The following is a 20,741-nucleotide window of genomic DNA, read 5'->3' on the forward strand; positions in this document are numbered from 1 at the left end:
TGCATTGAAAACTATTCGTATATGTTTCCTAATTTTACTTTGATCACAGGGTAAATATCACAAGCAAAACACTACACAATCCAAAACCAAGGGAGGAAAGTCATCAAATTATCCCTAAAGTGTTAAACTTACCAAAGAGGAAACAGGGCCAATAAGAAAATTCTAACAAAGGGTTAAGTCCATTTAATTATCAAATATCAGGTATTCAAATCTTCAACAACCAAGACAAGGGATTATAGCACCAAAATTTAGGGCATGATTATCTACTTATCATACCTTAAAATAAGACAAAGTGATACAACCTCTGTACACTGGCAGTGCTTACAAAATAGCCACAAACAAGGGTTCAATCTTTATACATAGAGTTTTAAACCAATGCACATTCTGATAAAAAATTTTAAGCCTTAAATGGTTGGCTTTTGTGTTGTAATATGATTGATGGAAAATGCATTTAAATATATTATAATTTTTAAATGCAAAGACAGAGGAATACATTTTATTTCACAAATCTAAAAGAAAAGGAAGGAAAACTTCCAAACTCGTTCGATGAGGCCAGCATCATCTTGATACCAAAACCACATAAAGACTCCAATAAAAAAGAGAACTACAGGACAATATTCCCGATGAACATGGATATAAAAATTCTCAATAAAATACTAGCAAACCAAATCAAACAATACATTAAAAAAATAATTCCCCACAATCAAGTGGGATTTATTCCTGGGTTGCAAGTACAGTTCAATATTCACATATCAATCAACTTGATACACTAAATTAATGAAAGGTTAAGAACCACATGATCATTTCAACAGATGCAGCAAAAGCATGTGACAATGTTTAACATCCATTCATGATAAAAACTCTCAATAAAGTAGGTTTAGAGGGAACATACCTCAACACAATAAAGGCCATATATGAAAAACCCACAGCTAATATCATCCTCAATGGGGAAAAACTGGGAGCTTTTCCCCTATGGTGAAGAACAAGACAGGGATAACCACTCTCACCACTGGTATTTAACACAGCACTGGAAGTCCTAGCCATAGCAGTCAGACAACAAAAGAAATAAAAGGCATCCACACTGGCAAGGAAGAACTAAAACTTTCATTATTTGCAGATGACATGATACTCCATATAGAAAACTCAAAAGATTCCACCAAAAAGTGCTAGAACTGATGAAGGAATTCAGTAAACTCACAGGATAAAAAAATCAATGTACCACAATCTGTTGCATTTCTATGCACCAATAATGAAATAGCAGAAAGAGAAATTAAGGAATCAGTCCCATTTACGATTGCTCCAAAAACCAGAAGAATAGGGGCACCTGGGGGGCACAGCGGTTGAGCATCTGCCTTCGGCTCAGGGCGTGATCCCGGCGTTGTGGGATCGAGCCCCACATCAGGCTCCTCCGCTATGAGCCTGTCTTCCTCTCCCACTCCCCCTGCTTGTGGTCCCTCTCTCACTGGCTGTCTCTATCTCTGTCGAATAATAAATAAAATCTTAAAAAAAAAAAAAAACCAGAAGAATAAACCTAACCAAAGACGTAAAAGATCTGTACTCCAGAAACTATAGAACACTGAGAAAAGAAATCAAAGATGACACAAAGAAAAGACATCCCCTGCTCATGGATCAGAAGAACAAATATTGTTGAAATGTCTATACTACCCAAATCAACATTCAGTACAATCCCTATCAAAATACCACCAGCATTTTTCACAGAGCTAGAAGAAACAATCCTAAAATTTGTAGGGACCATAAAAAACCCCAAATAGCTAAAGCAAACTTGAAAAAGAAAAACAAAGCTGGAGGCATCACAATTCCAGACTTTAAGTTATATTATAAAGCTGAAGCGACCAAAACAGTATGGTACTTACACAAAAATAGACACATACATCAACAGAACAGAAAACCCAGAAATGAACCACAACTATATGGTCAATTAATCTCGACAAAGCAGTAAAGAATATCCAATGGGAAGAAGACAGTCTCTTCAACAAATGGTGTTGGGAAAACTGGAGAGCAACATGCAGAAGAATGAAATTGGACTTTCTTACATCAAACACAAAAATAAATTCAAAATGGATTAAAGACCTAAATGTGAGACCTGAAACCATAAAAATCCTAGAGGAAAACATAGGCAGTAACCTCTTTGACATCGGCCTTAGCAACTTCTTTCTAGATATGTCTCCTAAGGCAAGGTAAACAAAAGCAAAAATAAACTATTTTTTTTTACTAATAAATAGTTATAACTATTTAAAAATAAATAGAATAAAATTTGACTTCATCAAAATAAAAAGCTTCTGCACAGCGAAGGAAACAATCAGCAAAATTAAAAGGCAGCTTATGGAATGGGAAAGATATTTGCAAATGACAGATCTGATAAAAGGTTAGTGTCCAAAACATATAAAGAACTTATAAAACAACACACACACAAAATAAATACTCCAATTTAAAAATGGGCAGAAGATATGAATAGTCATTTTCCCAAAGAAGACATACAGATGGCCAAAAGACACATGAAAAGATGCTCAACATCACTGCTCATCAGGGAAATACAAACCAAAAACTACAATGAGGTATCACCGCACATGTGTCAGAGTAGCTAAAAAAAACACCACAAGAAACAACAGGTGACGGCGAGGATGTGGAGAAAGGGGAACCCTCCTGCACTGCTGGTAACAATGCACACCCTGGTGCAGCCACACTGGAAAACAGCATGGAGTTTCCTCAAAAAGTTTAAAATAGAAAGAACTACCCCAAGTTCCAGCAACTGCAGCCTAGGTATTTACCTAAAGAATACAAAAATACTAATTCAAGGGGATACACACACTCCAATGTTTATAGCAGCATTATCTACAATAGCCAAATTATGGAACCACTGATGAATGGATAAAGAAGATGTGCACACACAGACACACATATGCATATATACATGTATATATACACACATATATACATATATATGATGGAACATTACTCAGCCATAAAAAAGAACAAAAATCTTTCCATTTGCAAAGACCTGGATGGACCAAGAGAGTATTACGCTAAGTGAAATAAGTCAGAGAAAGAAAAATACCATATGATTCCACTCATATGTGGAATTTAAGAAACAAAACAAATGAGCAAAGGGGGGGAAAGAGAGAAAGGCAAACAAAGAAGAGACCTCCAACTACAAAGAAAAAACTGATGGTTATCAGAGGTGAAGTGGGTGGGGGGGATGGGTCAAATAGGTGATGGGATTTAAGGAGTGTACTTGTGATGAACACCGGGGGTTGTATGTTAAATAACTGGAATTTAAATAAAAACTTTAAAAAAGACCAAAAATAGGGAAAATATTTGAAGGGGTCAAGGTTAAGACTAGAGAGATAATCATTAATTTTCAAACTGTAAATTTTGATGCTGTTATGGCATATCCAGATGGTAATTTGGATAAGAAGCTGACTATATATAGTATCTATTAAAAAATTTATTTAAGTGTGAATTGCTTATTTTAGCCAACTAGAAGTTTTCTGTACTTAGTTTTTCAATAAATGAATTTTTCATGTTAAAAAAAAATTACAAGGTGACAGGAGGTTTGGGAAAAGAAGAAGAGCTGCATGACAGCAAAGGAAAATAAAAGATGTGAGAACGAGTATCAGGGTACATGAAAGCAAGCAGAGTCAGAAACCAAGCAGAGTCAGAAACCAAGCAGAAAGATAAGGAGAGAAAAAAATTGGAAATACAAATGAGGAAAGAAAAAAATGAAGTTAAGGAGGGATAATAAGTCCAAATTTGGATGGGAATGTGAGATATGAGCCTGCCAGTGTATTATTTTGTTGTAAAATTAAAACATTTTACAGAAAAAACCCAAAACAAAATAATTCACTTTTAAGTCAAAGTGGATGCCTCAATCCTGAGAGTAAACTTTTAAAATAATTTAATTAATAAGTTTTAATAATTTATAATAAATTCAATTAATCAATTAAAAATAATTTAAAGTATACAATCCTGGCTTACCCAAGACAGTCCTGGTTTAGATTTACTGTCCTGGGATAATTACCAATAGCATCCTCTTTCTCTTTGAAATGTGTTACCAAATAAGAAGTTAAATTATATGGTTGATCTATTTACAGCCCATCATTAAGACTTTCTGCAACGAAAGGCTAATTTTCAGTTTCCGGATGCCTGAGATTCCTCGGTTTTATATGAACCAACAATCAAGTGCTTCAGAAGATGAGCATAAATCTTTGCTGGGCTTTCTCATCTACCATTAAGAAAGGAGAAGAATGGTGAATGGCATGGGGTCAACAAATAATTTAAGAGGTCTGATATGGTGAGATGCACTATCAAGAGGGATTAGAAACCCCTGCTCCAGTGACTAACTTTTTACTGACATAGGAAAATAATGACAAAAAATTTATTTAAGAAATTCAAGTTGATTTTGTCCAGTTCCAAGCAATGATAAACAAGACACCTATTTTGCAAACACTGACCAAAAAGAGCCCTCCTTGATATACTAGGTAATTGCTAAATGAAGCAAATATCAAAACCTGCTAAGAAAACTTTACTTCATTCACGGGGCGCCTGGGTGGCACAGCGGTTGAGCGTCTGCCTTCGGCTCAGGGCGTGATCCCAGCGTTGCGGGATCGAGCCCCACATCAGGCTCCTCTGCTATGAGCCTGCTTCTTCCTCTCCCACTCCCCCTGCTTGTGTTCCCTCTCTCGCTGGCTGTCTCTATCTCAGTCAAATAAATAAAATAAAAATCTTTAAAAAAAAAAAAAAGAAAAGAAAACTTTACTTCATTCAAAGCCAAGTAATACTAACTCTTACGAAGGAAGTGGAAAAGATATATATCTGCATTAACATAAATGCTTTATTTTGATCTAAGTTTAAAAATATGCCTTTACCTAGCCAATTAGATGGAAGGTAATTCACTCGTTTCTTTCCTCTATAACAGAGAATAATTCATCTCAGAAGACAAGGCTGGAAAAACTTCAGGGAAATAATTAAATTTTCATTAAAAAACCATGGGAAATACTTTCTTAGGCTGGATTTAGGTACAAATATGGGAGACAAGGAGTAAACCATTAAGGAACACTTGCTTAGTGGTTGCCACAGACTAATAATCCTAAAATTCAGGAGGCAACTATATAAGTGGTCCTCAATGTTAAAACTCAGGCAAACTACAAAAATCAAAGTATTTATCATCACTTTCTGGGAGATACCAAAATATCTTCTGTTCATACTAAATGGGGCAAATGAATGATACTCTCCAAATAGAATAAAACAGGAGGTACAATAAAATAAGCACTTTGGCCCATTGACTTATCTGATTATTTGGGGATTTCAACCAAAACAGTGTTCTGCTTCATACTTAACTCTAATTCCTGGTAAAAGTGATCTTTCAAGACCATTTACTTTAACATATTTGATACACAGATAAGGAAATTGAGGCACAATAAAGATCAGGAACTTGTCCAACGTAAAGCTACTGAATAGCAGAGCTAGGCTTGGAACCCAATTTCAATTCCCAATCAAGAGACCACAGTCTTGAATAAATGCCTCACTGTCAGAGAATAACCAACTGCTTTTTCAAGGGTCTATAAACTCAATTCTTTGTCCTGAAGAAGCCATTTGTCCTCTGCCATTTCTCAGTAAGACAATATAATCAGAGCCATCAGCCTGAGCTCTGGTTATATCCAAATAGGACAATAATCTACTCAGAACCACTACTCTTTCATTTCAAACATCACTGTTAAAAATATTTCTAAAATATATCTGCATTAGTACACTTCTAAATACTTTTGTTTCTGTCTACAAATCATACAGAGTCATGAGAGGAAATATCCAAGTCTAAAAAGGGAGGTCAAATCCAGGCTTATTAGGATTCAAAAGACCAAAGTTGAATCAGTGGCATATGGTGAGTCCTAAGCCTAGGAAGACAGATTCTGGTGTTAGGCATACAAAAGAGGCTATTGGAAAGCAGGCACTCATAATATCCAGAGAAGTGATTCCTAATAGACAAAAATGGACTAAAATGCTCTTTTTTTGCAAGATGATTCCAAAGAACTGCTAAGGCATATGGACATTTATAGCAGTAATGCACTCTTAAGCAGGTCACAAGTTTTTATAAACATGCCTTATTAATGTGTCAGATGATATGGTCATGACTTTTTTAAAAGAAGCAAACTGCATTTATTTTAGGTGACCCTGGCGAAACTCACACAATGTCTGGTATGCAGATGATCAGTATCATATATTTGAATAAAATATAAAGCAGCTGAAAAATCCAACAATATTTCCAAAGATAAAGGGCTACAATTTGCTCTTGCGGAAAGTCAAGTTAACAAATAGCACGAAACGAATACCATCTTATATTTCTATAGTACTTTCACGGATATTTTATATAAGCTTCACTGTCACTCAGATAGGTAGAACTGTTAGCAGTCTCCACTTCATAGCTTAGCTAAGTAGTAACAAACCTAGAACTCAAATCTAGTTCTACTCCAACCAAAATGCCCTTTTTGCTATTTCTCATTTGTCCCTTAACATAGGCTATGTAACAGTCATGATGAAACTTTAAGCATTACACACACACACAAACACACACGAGATTATACTCTCTATCTTCCAGTGTAGCAGGTCTCAAAGTATGGTCTGCAAAGCCCTGGGCCTCCTGGACCTTTACAGAGGTCCTAACGGGTAAAACTATCTTCATAAGAATACTAAGATGTTATCTACCTTTTTCACTGTGTTGACATTTGCACTGATGGTACAAAAGAAATGATGGGTAAAACTGTGGGTCCCTTGGCACAAATCAAATTGCTCTTGGGCATTTTTTCCTTTACGCAAAATAAAAATGGTAATGTGTTTCTGTTTAGAGGCCTGTGTTCATATCAGATAATTTCCACTTGTATTAAAAGAGAAAAACTGTCCACATTCTGGTTTTTCTTAGTGTTCTGCAACCATGGTCGTTCTTTTTGGTTGGTTGGTTTGGTATTTGCATGCTCTTGTTTCTGTTTTTGGACTAAGGAATTCTCTTCAGAAACAGTAAGTAACAATAAAATAATTCTGAACTCCACCTGTACACCTAGCCTAAGGTTGCTCCTCCTTTCTTAGCTTTACTTTTGATGTGCAGCTGATAGTACTATGTTCACTTCTATTAGTGGGCTACAATGGTGTAGAAGAGGAGGTTATTGAAGACTGAAGCAAGTCATCCCTACAATTCATGCTATTACTAAAGATCTTTTGTGAAGACTTCTATAGAATCAGCGGGTTTAGCCAAACAAATTAAAAAGTCAGAATTGTTTTTTGTAACCTGACTTAAAAGTAAATAACCAACTGGGACAGCACAGTAGGAATGTCAACAATATGGCCATCCTATCATTTTCATCATCAACGTATGGATGCAAATTCTCTAACTAGTGATGAAGCTCAGAAGTTAGTATTTCAGGAGAATTAAAATTTTAAAAAAGAAAAGATACACTTAGGATTTATTTGAAATTTTAAGTTAAAAACAAATATAATCATAGTGGAACCATGCAATCATAAAGGAATAGCTTTATTATTCTCTCGAAAAATCCCAGAAACCTTAATATAAAATGGTAAATATACCTTAAATTCTGAGACTTGAAATTTAAAATACTCTACACATTTTTGTACATCAGTCTTTATGGAGAAATAGACTTTACTAAGTCATTCCTATTTTTATATTTAAGTGGAAGTATAGATTAGTAATACTAAATTACTAAAAACAAGATGTAATTAATAATTGCAAGCCGTCATATTCGTATTCAGTACTTACCTATACTGGAGGTATAATCAGTGGCTCCAAAGATCAACTCTGGTGCCCTATAGTACCGAGAACAGATATACGAAACATTGGGTTCTCCTCGGACCAGCTGCTTTGCACTAAAAAAAAAAAAGAAAAAAGAAAAAAGCATAAATTCTTTAAGTATGAACCTTAAAAGAACCTAAACTATCATTCACAACACTAAACATTTATCTAAGATTCACACAATTAAATCACAACATGCAAAAAAGAAAAATATGAACCATAACTACCTGATAAAAGAATCTTAAAATTTTAACATAAAAGTAATTAAAAAAAAAAAACCAAAACGGTAGCTTTTAAAGAATGCATATGTCAACTGTCACCTAAGGAAAAAGAGAAAGTCATAAAAGGACAAATGTTGAATTTCTTCTTATCTTTTGTTCCTTGAATACTACCTCTAAAATATGAAGGAAGGAAGGGCAGGAAAAGTAACATGTACCTCCACCCACCAAAAAGCACAGTAACGGATTATAAGAATGATTACTTCTTACCTGATTTTTTTTTTTTAACAGAAATTGATCACTCTCTTATAATTTGACTTCTGCACCAGAGTAAATATCCCAAGGCTTACCCAGTATACAATCTCCTCCCCGTAGGTCAGAGATGATTCACAGCCTCTGAATTCTAACTCTGCTGTTGTAAATTTAGTTACATGTTCTCTAATCTAACTTTTCTTCAAAATACTTTGTGGCATGTATTTTAAACATTAAAGTAAATTAAAATCAGTTTCTTTTAAGATGTCTCTCAAGATAATTTAAAGATACACTGAAATAAACTCCTGTAGAAGCTAACTACTTTGGCATATGAGGACAGCAAAGATAAATACAGGCAATAAACACAAACAACAAAATCACAATAGTAAGAACATAAGTGACAAGGAAGGGAAAAATTTTGAGGTAAAGGTACAGGAAATCAGAGTACAGACAAATGAAAGTAGTCACAAAGGTTTCAAAGTTTGGGCTTTCTTTTCTTCCATTTATTTCTGGTCAATGATAACCCTCACCTTAACCTGTTCTTTCTTCCTTCACTACAAGTTTTGAAGGGGGGAGGCAGTTTATTTTTAAACATTCTCCCCAAGTACTGACACACAGCACCAATTTTATAAATTAATAAATATCAATCCTTGTTTTTAGGCTGCATGAAAATTAAGATACCTTTTCAGCTTAAGTGATTAAGCCTTTCTACTTTATAAAGCGTTTTCTGTATTAACAAGACAGATGCCAAATATATAGTCAGAAAATTCACTCTAAGATAAAGAAGGTATTATTGGAAACTCCACATCCTGTAGATTTTCTCAATACTTGATGAAGCTACATTTTTTCTCTTCAGATGAGGCTGGAAGGTACGTACATCCCACCCTTTGAAAGATGACAGCATCCAATATAATGACCACAGATAGTTCTGAGAAAGCCCAACTAGCCCTTTAGCTACTTCTAGGCCTTATTTCATCCAGTAAAAAAATCACTAGAAGAGAGTAATACTGTTTTGTTCAAGTCACCACCAAACTGGCACTAAGAATCTAAAGTGTATCTAAAACCCTACTTGCCCAAACCAACTGTTAAAAACAAACAAAGGCAACTTTGTTATTAATTGGAGCTATTAAAAATGACCTGTTAACATAGAAGTGAAATCCCTATCCTAAATATATTAGAAAAAAGCAATTCCTAGGGGCGCCTGGGTGGCACAGCGGTTAAGCATCTGCCTTCGGCTCAGGGTGTGATCCCGGCGTTATGGGATAGAGCCCCATATCAGGCTCCTCTGCTATGAGCCTGCTTCTTCCTCTCCCATTCCCCGTGCTTGTGTTCCCTCTCTCATTGGCTGTCTCTATCTCTGTTGAATAAATAAATAAAAAATCTTAAAAAAAAAAAAAAAAGCAATTCCTATGTCCCAATAAAATGGTCCATAGCAGCAGTGTTTTGACACTATGGTGAGAACAGAAACGCCACTAAACTTGATGTCTCACAGTGTTTTTACAGTTCATACTAGTCAGTCACTGTCAGTGGGGAACCCCCGTAATAATAGCACTCATCTGATTTCAGCAGTATGTCCACTTTGTTTCATGCATCAGGTAAGGGTTTTGATTTAATATCCTTCAGCTTTTCTTATAGTTGAAGGAAGAGTTATAGCCTGCAAAATGAGCTGAATCCTACAACAGCTGTCTAAGATCAGTTAACTGTAAAAAGGGGATGGTCTGAAGGAGCACACCATCGTGAGACTAAGAATTGACTCTGACAGAGCACATGTGCTTGTTTCTCTGACACACTCAAGAGACAGCCTATGGAAAATATATCTTACATTAAACCTCAAATTTAAACTGTGGGTTGATACAAAAGTATTACAAAGAGGTGGAAATAGAGATATTAGGAGATGTGAGTCAATATCTATAAAGAGCTGAACTGAAAAGGATTTGGGAGGATGAAAAAAATTGGAGAGAATCCAAATTATGTGGCAATGTATTAGGGACTCAGAAGAGAGAGACTAACCTAGGTGGAAGAAGGTTAACTGAGTTTACATGAGGATATAAGCTTGGTTTCATGTTGAAAGGATAGATCAAAGAAGCACAAGATGCTGAATACTGTGAAGATAAAGAGGATGAAGTCTTATCACACAATATAATATTACCAAGGAATTAGTTTAAGAAAACAAAGTGCACTGGAATTTGCAGAAAAGGAGAATAAAAGACTCAATTACAGAGGAAAAGGAAGAAAACATTGCTACTAAGGTTAACATTGAAGTGAAAAGAATGCAGTAACGAATTCTAATTTTTTAAAAAGTAGTTCTGGGGCACCTGCGTGGCTCAGCAGATTGAGCAGCAGACTCTTGGTTCTAGCTCAGGTCATGGTCTCGAGGTCATGAGATTAAGTCCCACCTTGGGCCCCTGGCTCAGATCAGAATCTGCTTAAGACTCTGTCCCTCTGCCTCTCCCTCCCTACCCCCTGGCTTCCTCTCTCCCCTCCTTTCTCTCTAAAAAATAAACAAAACCTTTAAAAAAATTAGTTCTTATTAAGAAAGGAATATAAACACATAATAAAAAATTCAAACAATACAAAGTACCATCAATGAAAAAGCAAGTTTCCCAACCACACCAAACCCCCAGTTTTCCTTCCCAGGGGCAGTCAATGTTATGGGTTTATTACATATCATTCCAGAAATAAATAATCATATATCTATATACACATGGCTATACTATGTTTTTAAAACACAAAAAGGAACATACTTTATATAGTCTTGACCTTGTTTTAATTTAATATTTCTTAAACATCATTCCTTTTATTTTACTTACGTTCTTTTTAAATTCATAGAGAGCTACCTCATTCTTTTTTACAGTGGCATGTATTACATTACATGTGTACATACTATAATTTATCTGGTCATTTTCCTACTGACATTTATAAACAATGTTATGATAAAAATCTCTGTATATACACTATTTTAAAGTATTTCTAAGGAATTAATTCCTACGAATTAAAATGCTGGATAAAAGACAATACTTATTTATAATTCTGACAGAATTTACCAAACTACCCTCACAAGAATCTGTAACTAGTGCATACTCCCTGAATAAGGACTATGATATTTTTATGATATTGTGAAAGGCATATAGTTTTAAAAGAGCATATAGAGTAGGAGGGGGGTGGGACTGGGGAGGAGTGAAAGAAGGGAGAAGAAAAGAAAGCTAGCTTACCTTCCAAAGTCACAGAGTTTTAAGACAGCTGTATCAGGATCCAACAAGAGGTTCTGTGGTTTAATATCCCGATGGCATATTCCAAAGGAATGGATATAGGCTAAACTTCGGAACAGCTGATACATATACAACTAGAAAAAAACAGTAAAAATTGAAGACTTTGTCCCAAATAAATCAGAATCCTTAAGCAGTACATAAAGTAACAGATTTTCAGAAAAGAACATCACTCAATCTTCCTTTTAAGAGTTTCATGTCATTTATATATTAATTAGCTAATTAAAGTTGCATTAACCATGTTATATTTGCACCATCCTTTAATAAATTAAAAAAGGAAATGTCACAATGTGCTCTATAATTTTTATTTTACTGACATCTTACCTCAAGCCTCCTAAGACAGGCTTTTAAAAAAAATACAGATGGAAAACCCAGAAAGGTATTCTGGATCATGTGGCTAACAAGTAACAATGTTTAGAAGCCAAGTCTTCTGTTTTTTTAAGTTCACCATTCTTTATGACAATTTCATCTTTAGAATAGTATTTTTCTGAGATGTCAGCCCTAAAGCTTATTGATACAGGGGCCTGAGAAAACTCAAAAGTGAACTGAGAAAATCTATAATCAATGATCTATTAAGACATCAGTGACTATACCACTCTTCCTGTATTATCCTTCAGAAATACATAGACTTCAAAATGCCATTTAGAAACACATCCTTGCTGATTACTGACATCAAATTAAAGGAATATTTATTTCAATTCTATTATTTAAAAAATACACTAAGAAACTGACTCTGCATGGAAGAAAGACTCAGACTCTAGCTGGGGAACACAGGGACTCTATGAAGAAAGTGAGTATATCTTAAACCTGTTTATCCCAAGGTTGGTGTTTAAATTTTTCTGACTACTCACCTTCTGACCTCTACCTCAAAGTTATATATCACGGAAAGAATTTTTGAAATGATTCAAATCAAGGTAACTAGTATCTTGGTTAAAACAATGACAAAGACAGTCAAAGTTCAGAAGAAGTGCTGATAGAAGGCACCTTCAGAGCTACTGCTAAGACTTACTAATTTCTTGAAGTTAGTATGAGGCCTACTTTCCTCAAAAAGGCACCAATGAAAACTACAGACAGCTGAATTTCAGTACATCCTTAATGTTATACTGAACTAAAGCTGGAAAAGTTTGTCTTTTTAAAAATGATGCATGATGTAATTAATGAGATCTTCGATAAGGTCAGCATTTTGTCCCCAAAGTTAGAATTAAGGGATTTAGGTATCCATATAACTCTTTAAAAGCTTCCTTAATTCTATCACGGTATTATTGTTCACAGAATCTATCTCCAAGTCCTAAAGCTTACCCTTAGAGTTCTAAAAGTTTAACTTACTACCATTAAGAAAATAAGCTCCAATAAGAAATTAAGTTCAGAGGCATTAATTTACTAAAGGAGAGATTTTACTAACTCTATGTCAGGGTGCTAATGTCTGGGTTAGCAATAATCAGTGGGGAAAAAAATGTTTTCTTTGTCAAAATTGCTTAAGAGCTTAAATAAGGTTGAGGTGTCTTTTTACTACATTCATTGATCTGAAAGATCTACTCTGTATCCATTCTCCTCACTTAATCTTTTGAAAAGATAAAGAAGAAATATACAATTTCATATCTCTTTATTTTGTTTTTGACTCTGTAAAAGCATATTTGTAGGAAAATGGAGAGGCCTTCTATACTCTAAAGATAGCAATAACAATAACAAGAAAAATAACTTATCATGTGCCTGCCACTATTCTAAGTGCTGTGCACGTATTTTCATTTAATCTTTATGTAATAGGTACTACTATTATTTTTATTTTACATATAAAGTACCTGAGGCACAGAAGTTAAGCAATTTATCCAAATCAGATACTAAATATTCTATAGTGGCTGTAAAAATGTAACCATTAAATAGCTTGATCACTAAGTAAAAATAAGAATGATAAACTCTTAGAAACTCAAGAGATACTTAGCACATTTTGAAATTCACGATTTATTTAATATGTACTGTCAAACCAACTCTGTTTTACTCTTGTTTATTTAATTCTTGCAATCACTCTGTGAGATGCACATTTATCCTCATTTTTATAGGCATGGTAACTGAAGCCCAATGAATAGTTTGATCAGTTATAAAGTTATCAAATCTAACTCAAGTCCAATGTTCTTTCCTCTTTGCTACTAAACCTGTTTAAAACAAATAACAGAATAACAATTCTGTTTATGATTCTCAAAAATGCAGTCAGCTTTCTTGTACATTTGGACCATGTTCTTAAACCTGTCTTTTCAATTAAAAAAAAAAAATTCAGGGGCGCCTGGGTGGCACAGCGGTTAAGCGTCTGCCTTCGGCTCAGGGCGTGATCCCAGTGTTATGGGATCGAGCCCCACATCAGGCTCCTCTGCTATGAGCCTGCTTCTTCCTCTCCCACTCCCCCTGCTTGTGTTCCCTCTCTCGCTGCCTGTCTCTATCTCTGTCAAATAAATAAATAAAATCTTTAAAAAAAAAAAAAATTCAAGTTCACAATGACGATTTTCCTGGCATCTGTTTCAGACTTGAATTCTGAAACCTACTTACTTATAAAAGATGCACATCAAAAAGCAAAGGTGCTAAAAACGTCTTAACTTGTATATTAACCACCATCAACTACAAAGTGACCTGTACTATAAAAACTGAAGAAAGGTTTGAAACAAATAATATAATATAATATAATATAATATAATATAACTCAACTTCTCCAGAAAAAGTGAAAAAGTGGACATCAAACAATTATGAAGGACTGCAGATGACATGTGTGCTAAACAAGTCCTTATTAGATGGTGAGGTCCATGAAGGCAAGAGTGTATGTGCTTATTGCTTTTACTTCCATCTCCCAATCCAGTATTTTTCACAAAAAATAGTTTTTATAAAACTAGGTAGAATGAATAAGTGAATGAGATCAACTTATCAATTTCAGATAATGTTTTTATCTTTTTTAGACTCTTAAACATAAGAACAGATTTGTGTCCTAAAAGAACAACAGGCCAACAGCTCAGACTCTGGATGGGCTGTGATTATATAAAAGAACCATCCTTTTCCCACAAGGCAGAAAAAGGAGTGTTAGATCTTTCTTTGTATCCCGACTTCAGTATGCACAATAACCTTATTTTGTTTTTTACAATACAGAATGCTAGGATGGAGATCTCCTCCAAATATATGCTGTCAAAAACAGAAAACATTGGGCGCTGGGTGGTTTAGTCAGTTGACCATCTGACTTGCTTTCAGCTCAGGTCATAATCTCAGGATCCAGGGACTGAACCCCACGTTGGGCTCCCCACTCAGGACAGAGTGTGCCTGAGATTCTCTCCCTCTCCCTCTGCCCCTCCTCTCCACTCATGCCTCCCCCTCTCTAAAAATAAATAAAATGTTTAAAACAAAACAAGCCACAGAAAAAACAAGACTCTTCACTACAACATTATTTGTAATATCAAAAACAAAAACACCTGAAGGGAAAACAATACACCATTAATAGGTGACCAGCTGGATAAATTAGGATACAGCCATGTAATACCCTAATGTGTAGCTATAAAAAGGAAGATGGAATAGCTGTCTATCTATATTAATAAAGAGTGATCTCCAGAATATACATACATATATATATACACATATATAAAGATTTTATTTATTTGACAGAGAGAGAGAGAGAGAGAGAGAGAGAGAGAGAGAGAAAGGAGTGTACAAGCAGAGGAAGCAGGTGAGGCAGAAACAAGATCCCCGCTGAGCAGGGAACCCAACGTGAGGCTCAATCCCAGGACCCTGGGATCATGACCTGAACTGAAGGCAGACGCTTTAACTGACTGGGCCACCCAGGCGCCCCTCCAGAATATATGTTTAACTTTAAAAAGTATGATGGAGGAAAATGTACATATTATGTAACCATTTACATAAAAAGGAGGTAGAGGAATAACTACATACATTTGCTTATTTTAAAAATGGAAGGACTATAAAAAATCTAAATATTTAACTCTGGGGGAGAGAAGAAATAGGGTAGAAGAAACAGGTATAAAAGTTAAACTTATTTGACTGTATTCCTTATTTTGTAGATTTTACTTTGGAACTATGTAAATATTTTATATTACTGTTGACATAAAATTTAAAGTAAAATTAATTTAAAAAAATGTTTTTGAGAGGGGGTGGGGCCCGAGGGAGTGGGAGAGAGAGGATCTTAAGCAGACTCCATGCCCAGCAGGGAGCCTGATGTGGGGCTCCTCATAATCCTCAGATCATGACCTAAGCCAAAATCAAGAGTCAGACTCTTTTTTTTTTTTTTTAAAGATTTTATTTATTTATTTGACAGAGATAGAGACAGCCAGCGAGAGAGGGAACACAAGCAGGGGGAGTGGGAGAGGAAGAAGCAGGCTCATAGCAGAGGAGCCTGACGTGGGGCTCGATCCCCACAACGCCGGGATCACGCCCTGAGCTGAAGGCAGACGCTTAACCGCTGTGCCACCCAGGCGCCCCAAGAGTCAGACTCTTAACTGACTGTGCCACCCAGGCACCCCATTAATTTAAAAAATTTTGAATGCAATCTATAATACAAGTAAAACGAAATAAACAAAGCTTGGGGCGCCTGGGCATCTCAGTCGGTTAAGTGTCTGCCTTCAGCTCAGGGCATGATTCCAGCGTCCTGGGATCAAGTCCCACATCGGGCTCCCTGATTAATGGGCAGCCTGCTTCTTCCTCTCCACCACTTGTGCTCTCTCATATGTGCTCCCTCTCTTTCTCCCTCAAATAAATAAAATATATATAAAAAAATTATAAAAAGCTTAATGAGGCATAATCACAGAGAGAAATACTCAATGCTTTTTTAGGAGAGAAATTTTACTGTTCATACCTAATAAAATATACCACAGGAATAAAAAGAAATGCAAAGAGATCTCAAATTACTTTCACTTGGTGGTGGTAGTGTCAGTATTATTATTCTAAGACTATTGTATGTAGAGTGCAGGACAGAACAAGTAATTATACTATCATTGAAAAATGAAATTTTTTAGTGTAAAAGAAAGAAAATATTAGATGTAAGATTGTTAAACACCCCAATACTGAATGAGCAATGTCAATAAATATTAACCTTTGAGATAAATTATCAAAATATTTTCTAGCTCTGTCCACTAAAAAAAACCCAGAAAGAGTAACCAACCCTGTAGCAATTACCACTCCTAACATCCAGACTGTGGTCCCTAAATATCATTTCTCACTAAAAGAGTAAGGTCCTCCTTGAAGAAAAGGGTGATTCCAAGTCTGGGGAAAGAATGTGTAAGATGAACTTAGAATACTACCATGCTAGAAAGTGAAGAAGCTATCAAACATTAGATTACTGAGACTAAAGTTTTAAAACAAACATACAACAACAAAAAATACCTTGTTGGTCACTTCTGAAGGAAGCTATGAACCAACTAATTATTATAAACTTTGGTAAATAAAGGGATATAATCAAGTATATATCCTGTATTTATTATATAAAATGTACCTCAGGGTAATCAAATAGTTGACATGGGAAACTATATCAGCTTATAAATTTTTTTGGTTAAAGATTTCATTCATTTATTTGTTTGCTTATTTATTTGAGAGGGAGAGAGAGAGATGGGGCAAGTTGGGCGGGGGGGCAGGAAGGGGAAGGGGAAAGAATCTCAAGCAGACTCCACGTGAAGAGCAGAGCCTAATGTAGGGTGGATCCAATGACCTGAAGCCGAAACCAAGAGTTGGATGCTCAACCAAGTAGGACACCCAGGCGTCCCCCAGCTTATAAATTAAGCAGGAGTAATAACATTAGAATATCCATATTTTATAACCCTTGATAAATTAATGGATTTAGGCAATGATCAACGGTTACAAGCATCACAAAAAGACAGACATGTTCTTCCTTAGGAAAGCACTCAACAATACATACGAAGTAGTCTTGAATTTTATAAAAATATATCTAAACACCAATTTGCAGGAAATACAGAAGACAGAGCAACATATTAACACTACAGTAATCTAATAAGAAAAATTCCGACCAAGAAACTGCACATCAACTGACCCAGTTTCTTTAATACTGAAGTTTAAGAGAGAGTGGTCTATAAATTAAAAGAAACATTAGACATCCATCAGCCAATTATAATACATGGACCTTACTTAGATCCCAATTCTAACAAAGAAACTTAAACACACACACACACACAGAATAAAAATAGTAGATATTTAATGATATTAATGATTTACTATTTATTTGTATAGGTAAAGACAATGGTATTGAAACTAAGCTTTTAAAAAGAAAGTCCCTATCGTTTACACATATATACTGAAAGAGTTACGGATGAAAATAGTATCTGTGATTTGCTTCAAAATAAAGGAAGTGGGGAGTAGAGGGTGGTATATATGAAACAAGAGTGGCCATGAACTGACAATTGCTGAAACTGTATAATGGGTACATGGGGGCTCATTATTCCATTTTCTCTTTTATTTCTATGTGAAATCTTTAATAGTAAAAACAAATGTTTAGAGTGACCAAAGAAAAGATCCTGAAACAACTAAAATTTTTGTAGACAGATATAGGAAAAGAAAATCATTTGACACATTTTATGTTAAGTGGTGGGAAACCTGGCTCAGCTATGGAGCAATACAGATCTGCTAGGAGGTAAGTAAACTTGAAGGGTAGATTCAACACAGATATAACTAACAACCCTCTCTTGGGAATTTGGCCAATTCAAAAGAATATGACCTATCTAACCACTTTGATAACACTGTATCTTTTTCTTGCTTTACAGTTATTTGTGTAATCTTTTTTTTCTCCTCATTAGAAGAGGAATAAAATATTTTATTAAGCTTCACATTATTCTGCCATCAGTTAGCATTTGTTTGCTGAATTAGAGTTGAAACAAAAAACTGGTCTAGCCACTGTGAACCTCTTATTAAATGTCCACAACATGTCGTTTTTTAAATCTAGTGTTAAGATCTATTACTTTTATTTTACGGTCCCAAAAATGTTTTCTCCTATGTTAATTTCACCTTATAGACCAACAGTGCTATATCGTGAGCAGGAAAGAAACAAGTACAATTTTATCAACATGGGAGCTAAGTAGAAAATAGATCAGTAACTCCCCCAAAGCACTTAACTTACTGGCAAAGTTGGGTCTCGAAACTAGGTCTTCAGGAACTAAATCTAGGGTTTCTTCTGCTTCATAAATCCATTACCATTCTAAACTGCGAAGTTCAAAGATTACTCTAAGAGATTTAGGGACTTCAAAGGGATATTCTATTGTGCAGTTTACCTTGAATAGGACCCTGCTATCTTAAAACCAAAATAAAGTACTAAAGTAAATATGTAGTACAAAAACTGTGTCTTTTAGTTCCTACTATGATCAATTTAACCACCAACCTCAACCAAGTCTGATAAGTCCAAATAAAATTATACTGGAATCAGATTTTTAAATTCCTAGCACTGAATTCAGTAGGAATCCTGACTCCTTGTCATAATTATCTAGCTACCAAATTTCTGCTTTGGTACCCATTTTATTACTATAAAGTTTAAAATTTTAACTATTAAGTAAAATTTAATACTCAATCTGAGAACATTTAGTCAATGCCATTTTATTTTCTAGAGTCATTTCCATAAAGGATAAAATGCAAAAATTATATTTAGATTAAGGTAGACTTTGAAACTTAACACCTCATTTTCACAATGTCATAGTTAAAAAATAGTAATCTGTGTGTCAACCATACTTCAATAAAATTCTTTTTAAAGATCTGAACAATCTAATAACAATAAAAATGACAACAGTGTTTCTAATCAGCAATCACAACTTTAATCAGAATTAAGCTGGATAAATTCCTAGCCACTTTCTTATGAGTTCTTTCACAGAAGATGACACATTAGGTACTAAAAATTAAGTAACAATTCCATAAAGTCTGTACATATTTAAAATTATAGAAAGTTTAAACTTTAGCTACAGTTATGGTATATCTATAAATGGCAATATAATGTTTAATCTGATCATATATATATTTTATAATTTTATATGATAATGTCTGCTCTTTTTTCAGTCTATGCCATAATAAGGGTATTAGAAATTAAATAAAAAGGTGTTACGGCCAGCAAAATTAAAATCCACAAATGTCTGTAAAAAAATTCACTTGTCAGAACAGGACAAGATATCTTTAATATGAGAATCATGAAAGTTTAAAAGGTAAAGGTTTCACAATTTAAAATTATATAAGAATTTAATGAAGCTCTAGCAATACCGACTTTGCAGCTCCCCTCACTCCCCGGCATTATATGCAATAATACAGTTAAAACACATTCAGCACACTCCTTGGCTCATATTACGTACTTTTTAAAATGGGTTTTTACATACCTTGACATAGATCACAGGGAGCGTCTGTTTGGCTCGACTATAGTGTCTGGCAACTCTGTATACTGTTTCCGGAACATAGTCCAGCACCAGATTAAGATAGACCTCATCTTTCTGAAAGAGTTTATTAAAAACAAACAGAAAAAACAAAATCAGAAACTAGTCTTTTAAATATTCAGAGTAAAATCTCTATACATTTAGTTCAGAATTTTTTCACTTATTCACATTTTTAAGATTCATGCATTCAATTTTAATTAAACAAAAGTAATTCAGAATAAAATCATAATAGTAGGGGCGCCTGGGTGGCACAGCGGTTAAGCGCCTGCCTTCAGCTCAGGGCGTGATNAAAAAAAAAAAATCATAATAGTAAAAACAAGTCTACTGTACCTTTTTACTAATAATTTCATGGAAAAAACCAGCCATTTCAATCTGCTAAGATTCCCAATTATAGTTAAGCTATTATTTTGGTAATTAGATTTTAGAGGATCTCACTGGTTACAAAATTTCCTATTTTCTAGTTTAAGAATCAGTGCCCTCATATCCTATCAGGAAAGCTGTCATAATAGTAGACTGATACTAAATTGGGAGCAAAGATTTCCAGCCCTTGCTCTTCCACTAACTAATGTATGCAAGACACTTAATCTCTCTAGGCTTCAGTTCCTTCAACTAGAATATGATTGGACTAGATGTTCTTCAAAATTTCTCTAACCTCTACAAAAAAGATTCTATGGTTATCTGATAGTCTATAATTAGTAGAATAACCACTTGCCTTTTACAAGTAACTGAAAGAAAAATAATAATAAGGCAGCGAGTTACCATACTCACAAGTTTATTGCAGGTCATATGTTTAAACATC

General features: G+C 34.7%; 1 protein-coding gene across 5 annotated transcripts in view; it reads right to left on the reverse strand.

Annotated features, from left to right (window-relative positions):
* Nucleotides 1-20,741, reverse strand: part of GSK3B (glycogen synthase kinase 3 beta) — a 200,912-nt gene that overhangs the window by 67,192 nt on the left and 112,979 nt on the right. For all 5 annotated transcript variants that reach the window (XM_034659109.1, XM_034659097.1, XM_002915254.4 and 2 more), the window contains 3 exons: nt 19,889-19,999; nt 11,499-11,629; nt 7,784-7,890 (listed from right to left, as the gene is read on the reverse strand). In XM_034659109.1, the coding sequence (XP_034515000.1) occupies nt 7,784-7,890; nt 11,499-11,629; nt 19,889-19,999 (349 nt within the window). The remainder of the gene's footprint in view (nt 1-7,783; nt 7,891-11,498; nt 11,630-19,888; nt 20,000-20,741) is intronic.

Source organism: Ailuropoda melanoleuca, chromosome 1, assembly GCF_002007445.2.
Source record: "Ailuropoda melanoleuca isolate Jingjing chromosome 1, ASM200744v2, whole genome shotgun sequence".
Lineage (NCBI taxonomy): Eukaryota > Metazoa > Chordata > Mammalia > Carnivora > Ursidae > Ailuropoda > Ailuropoda melanoleuca.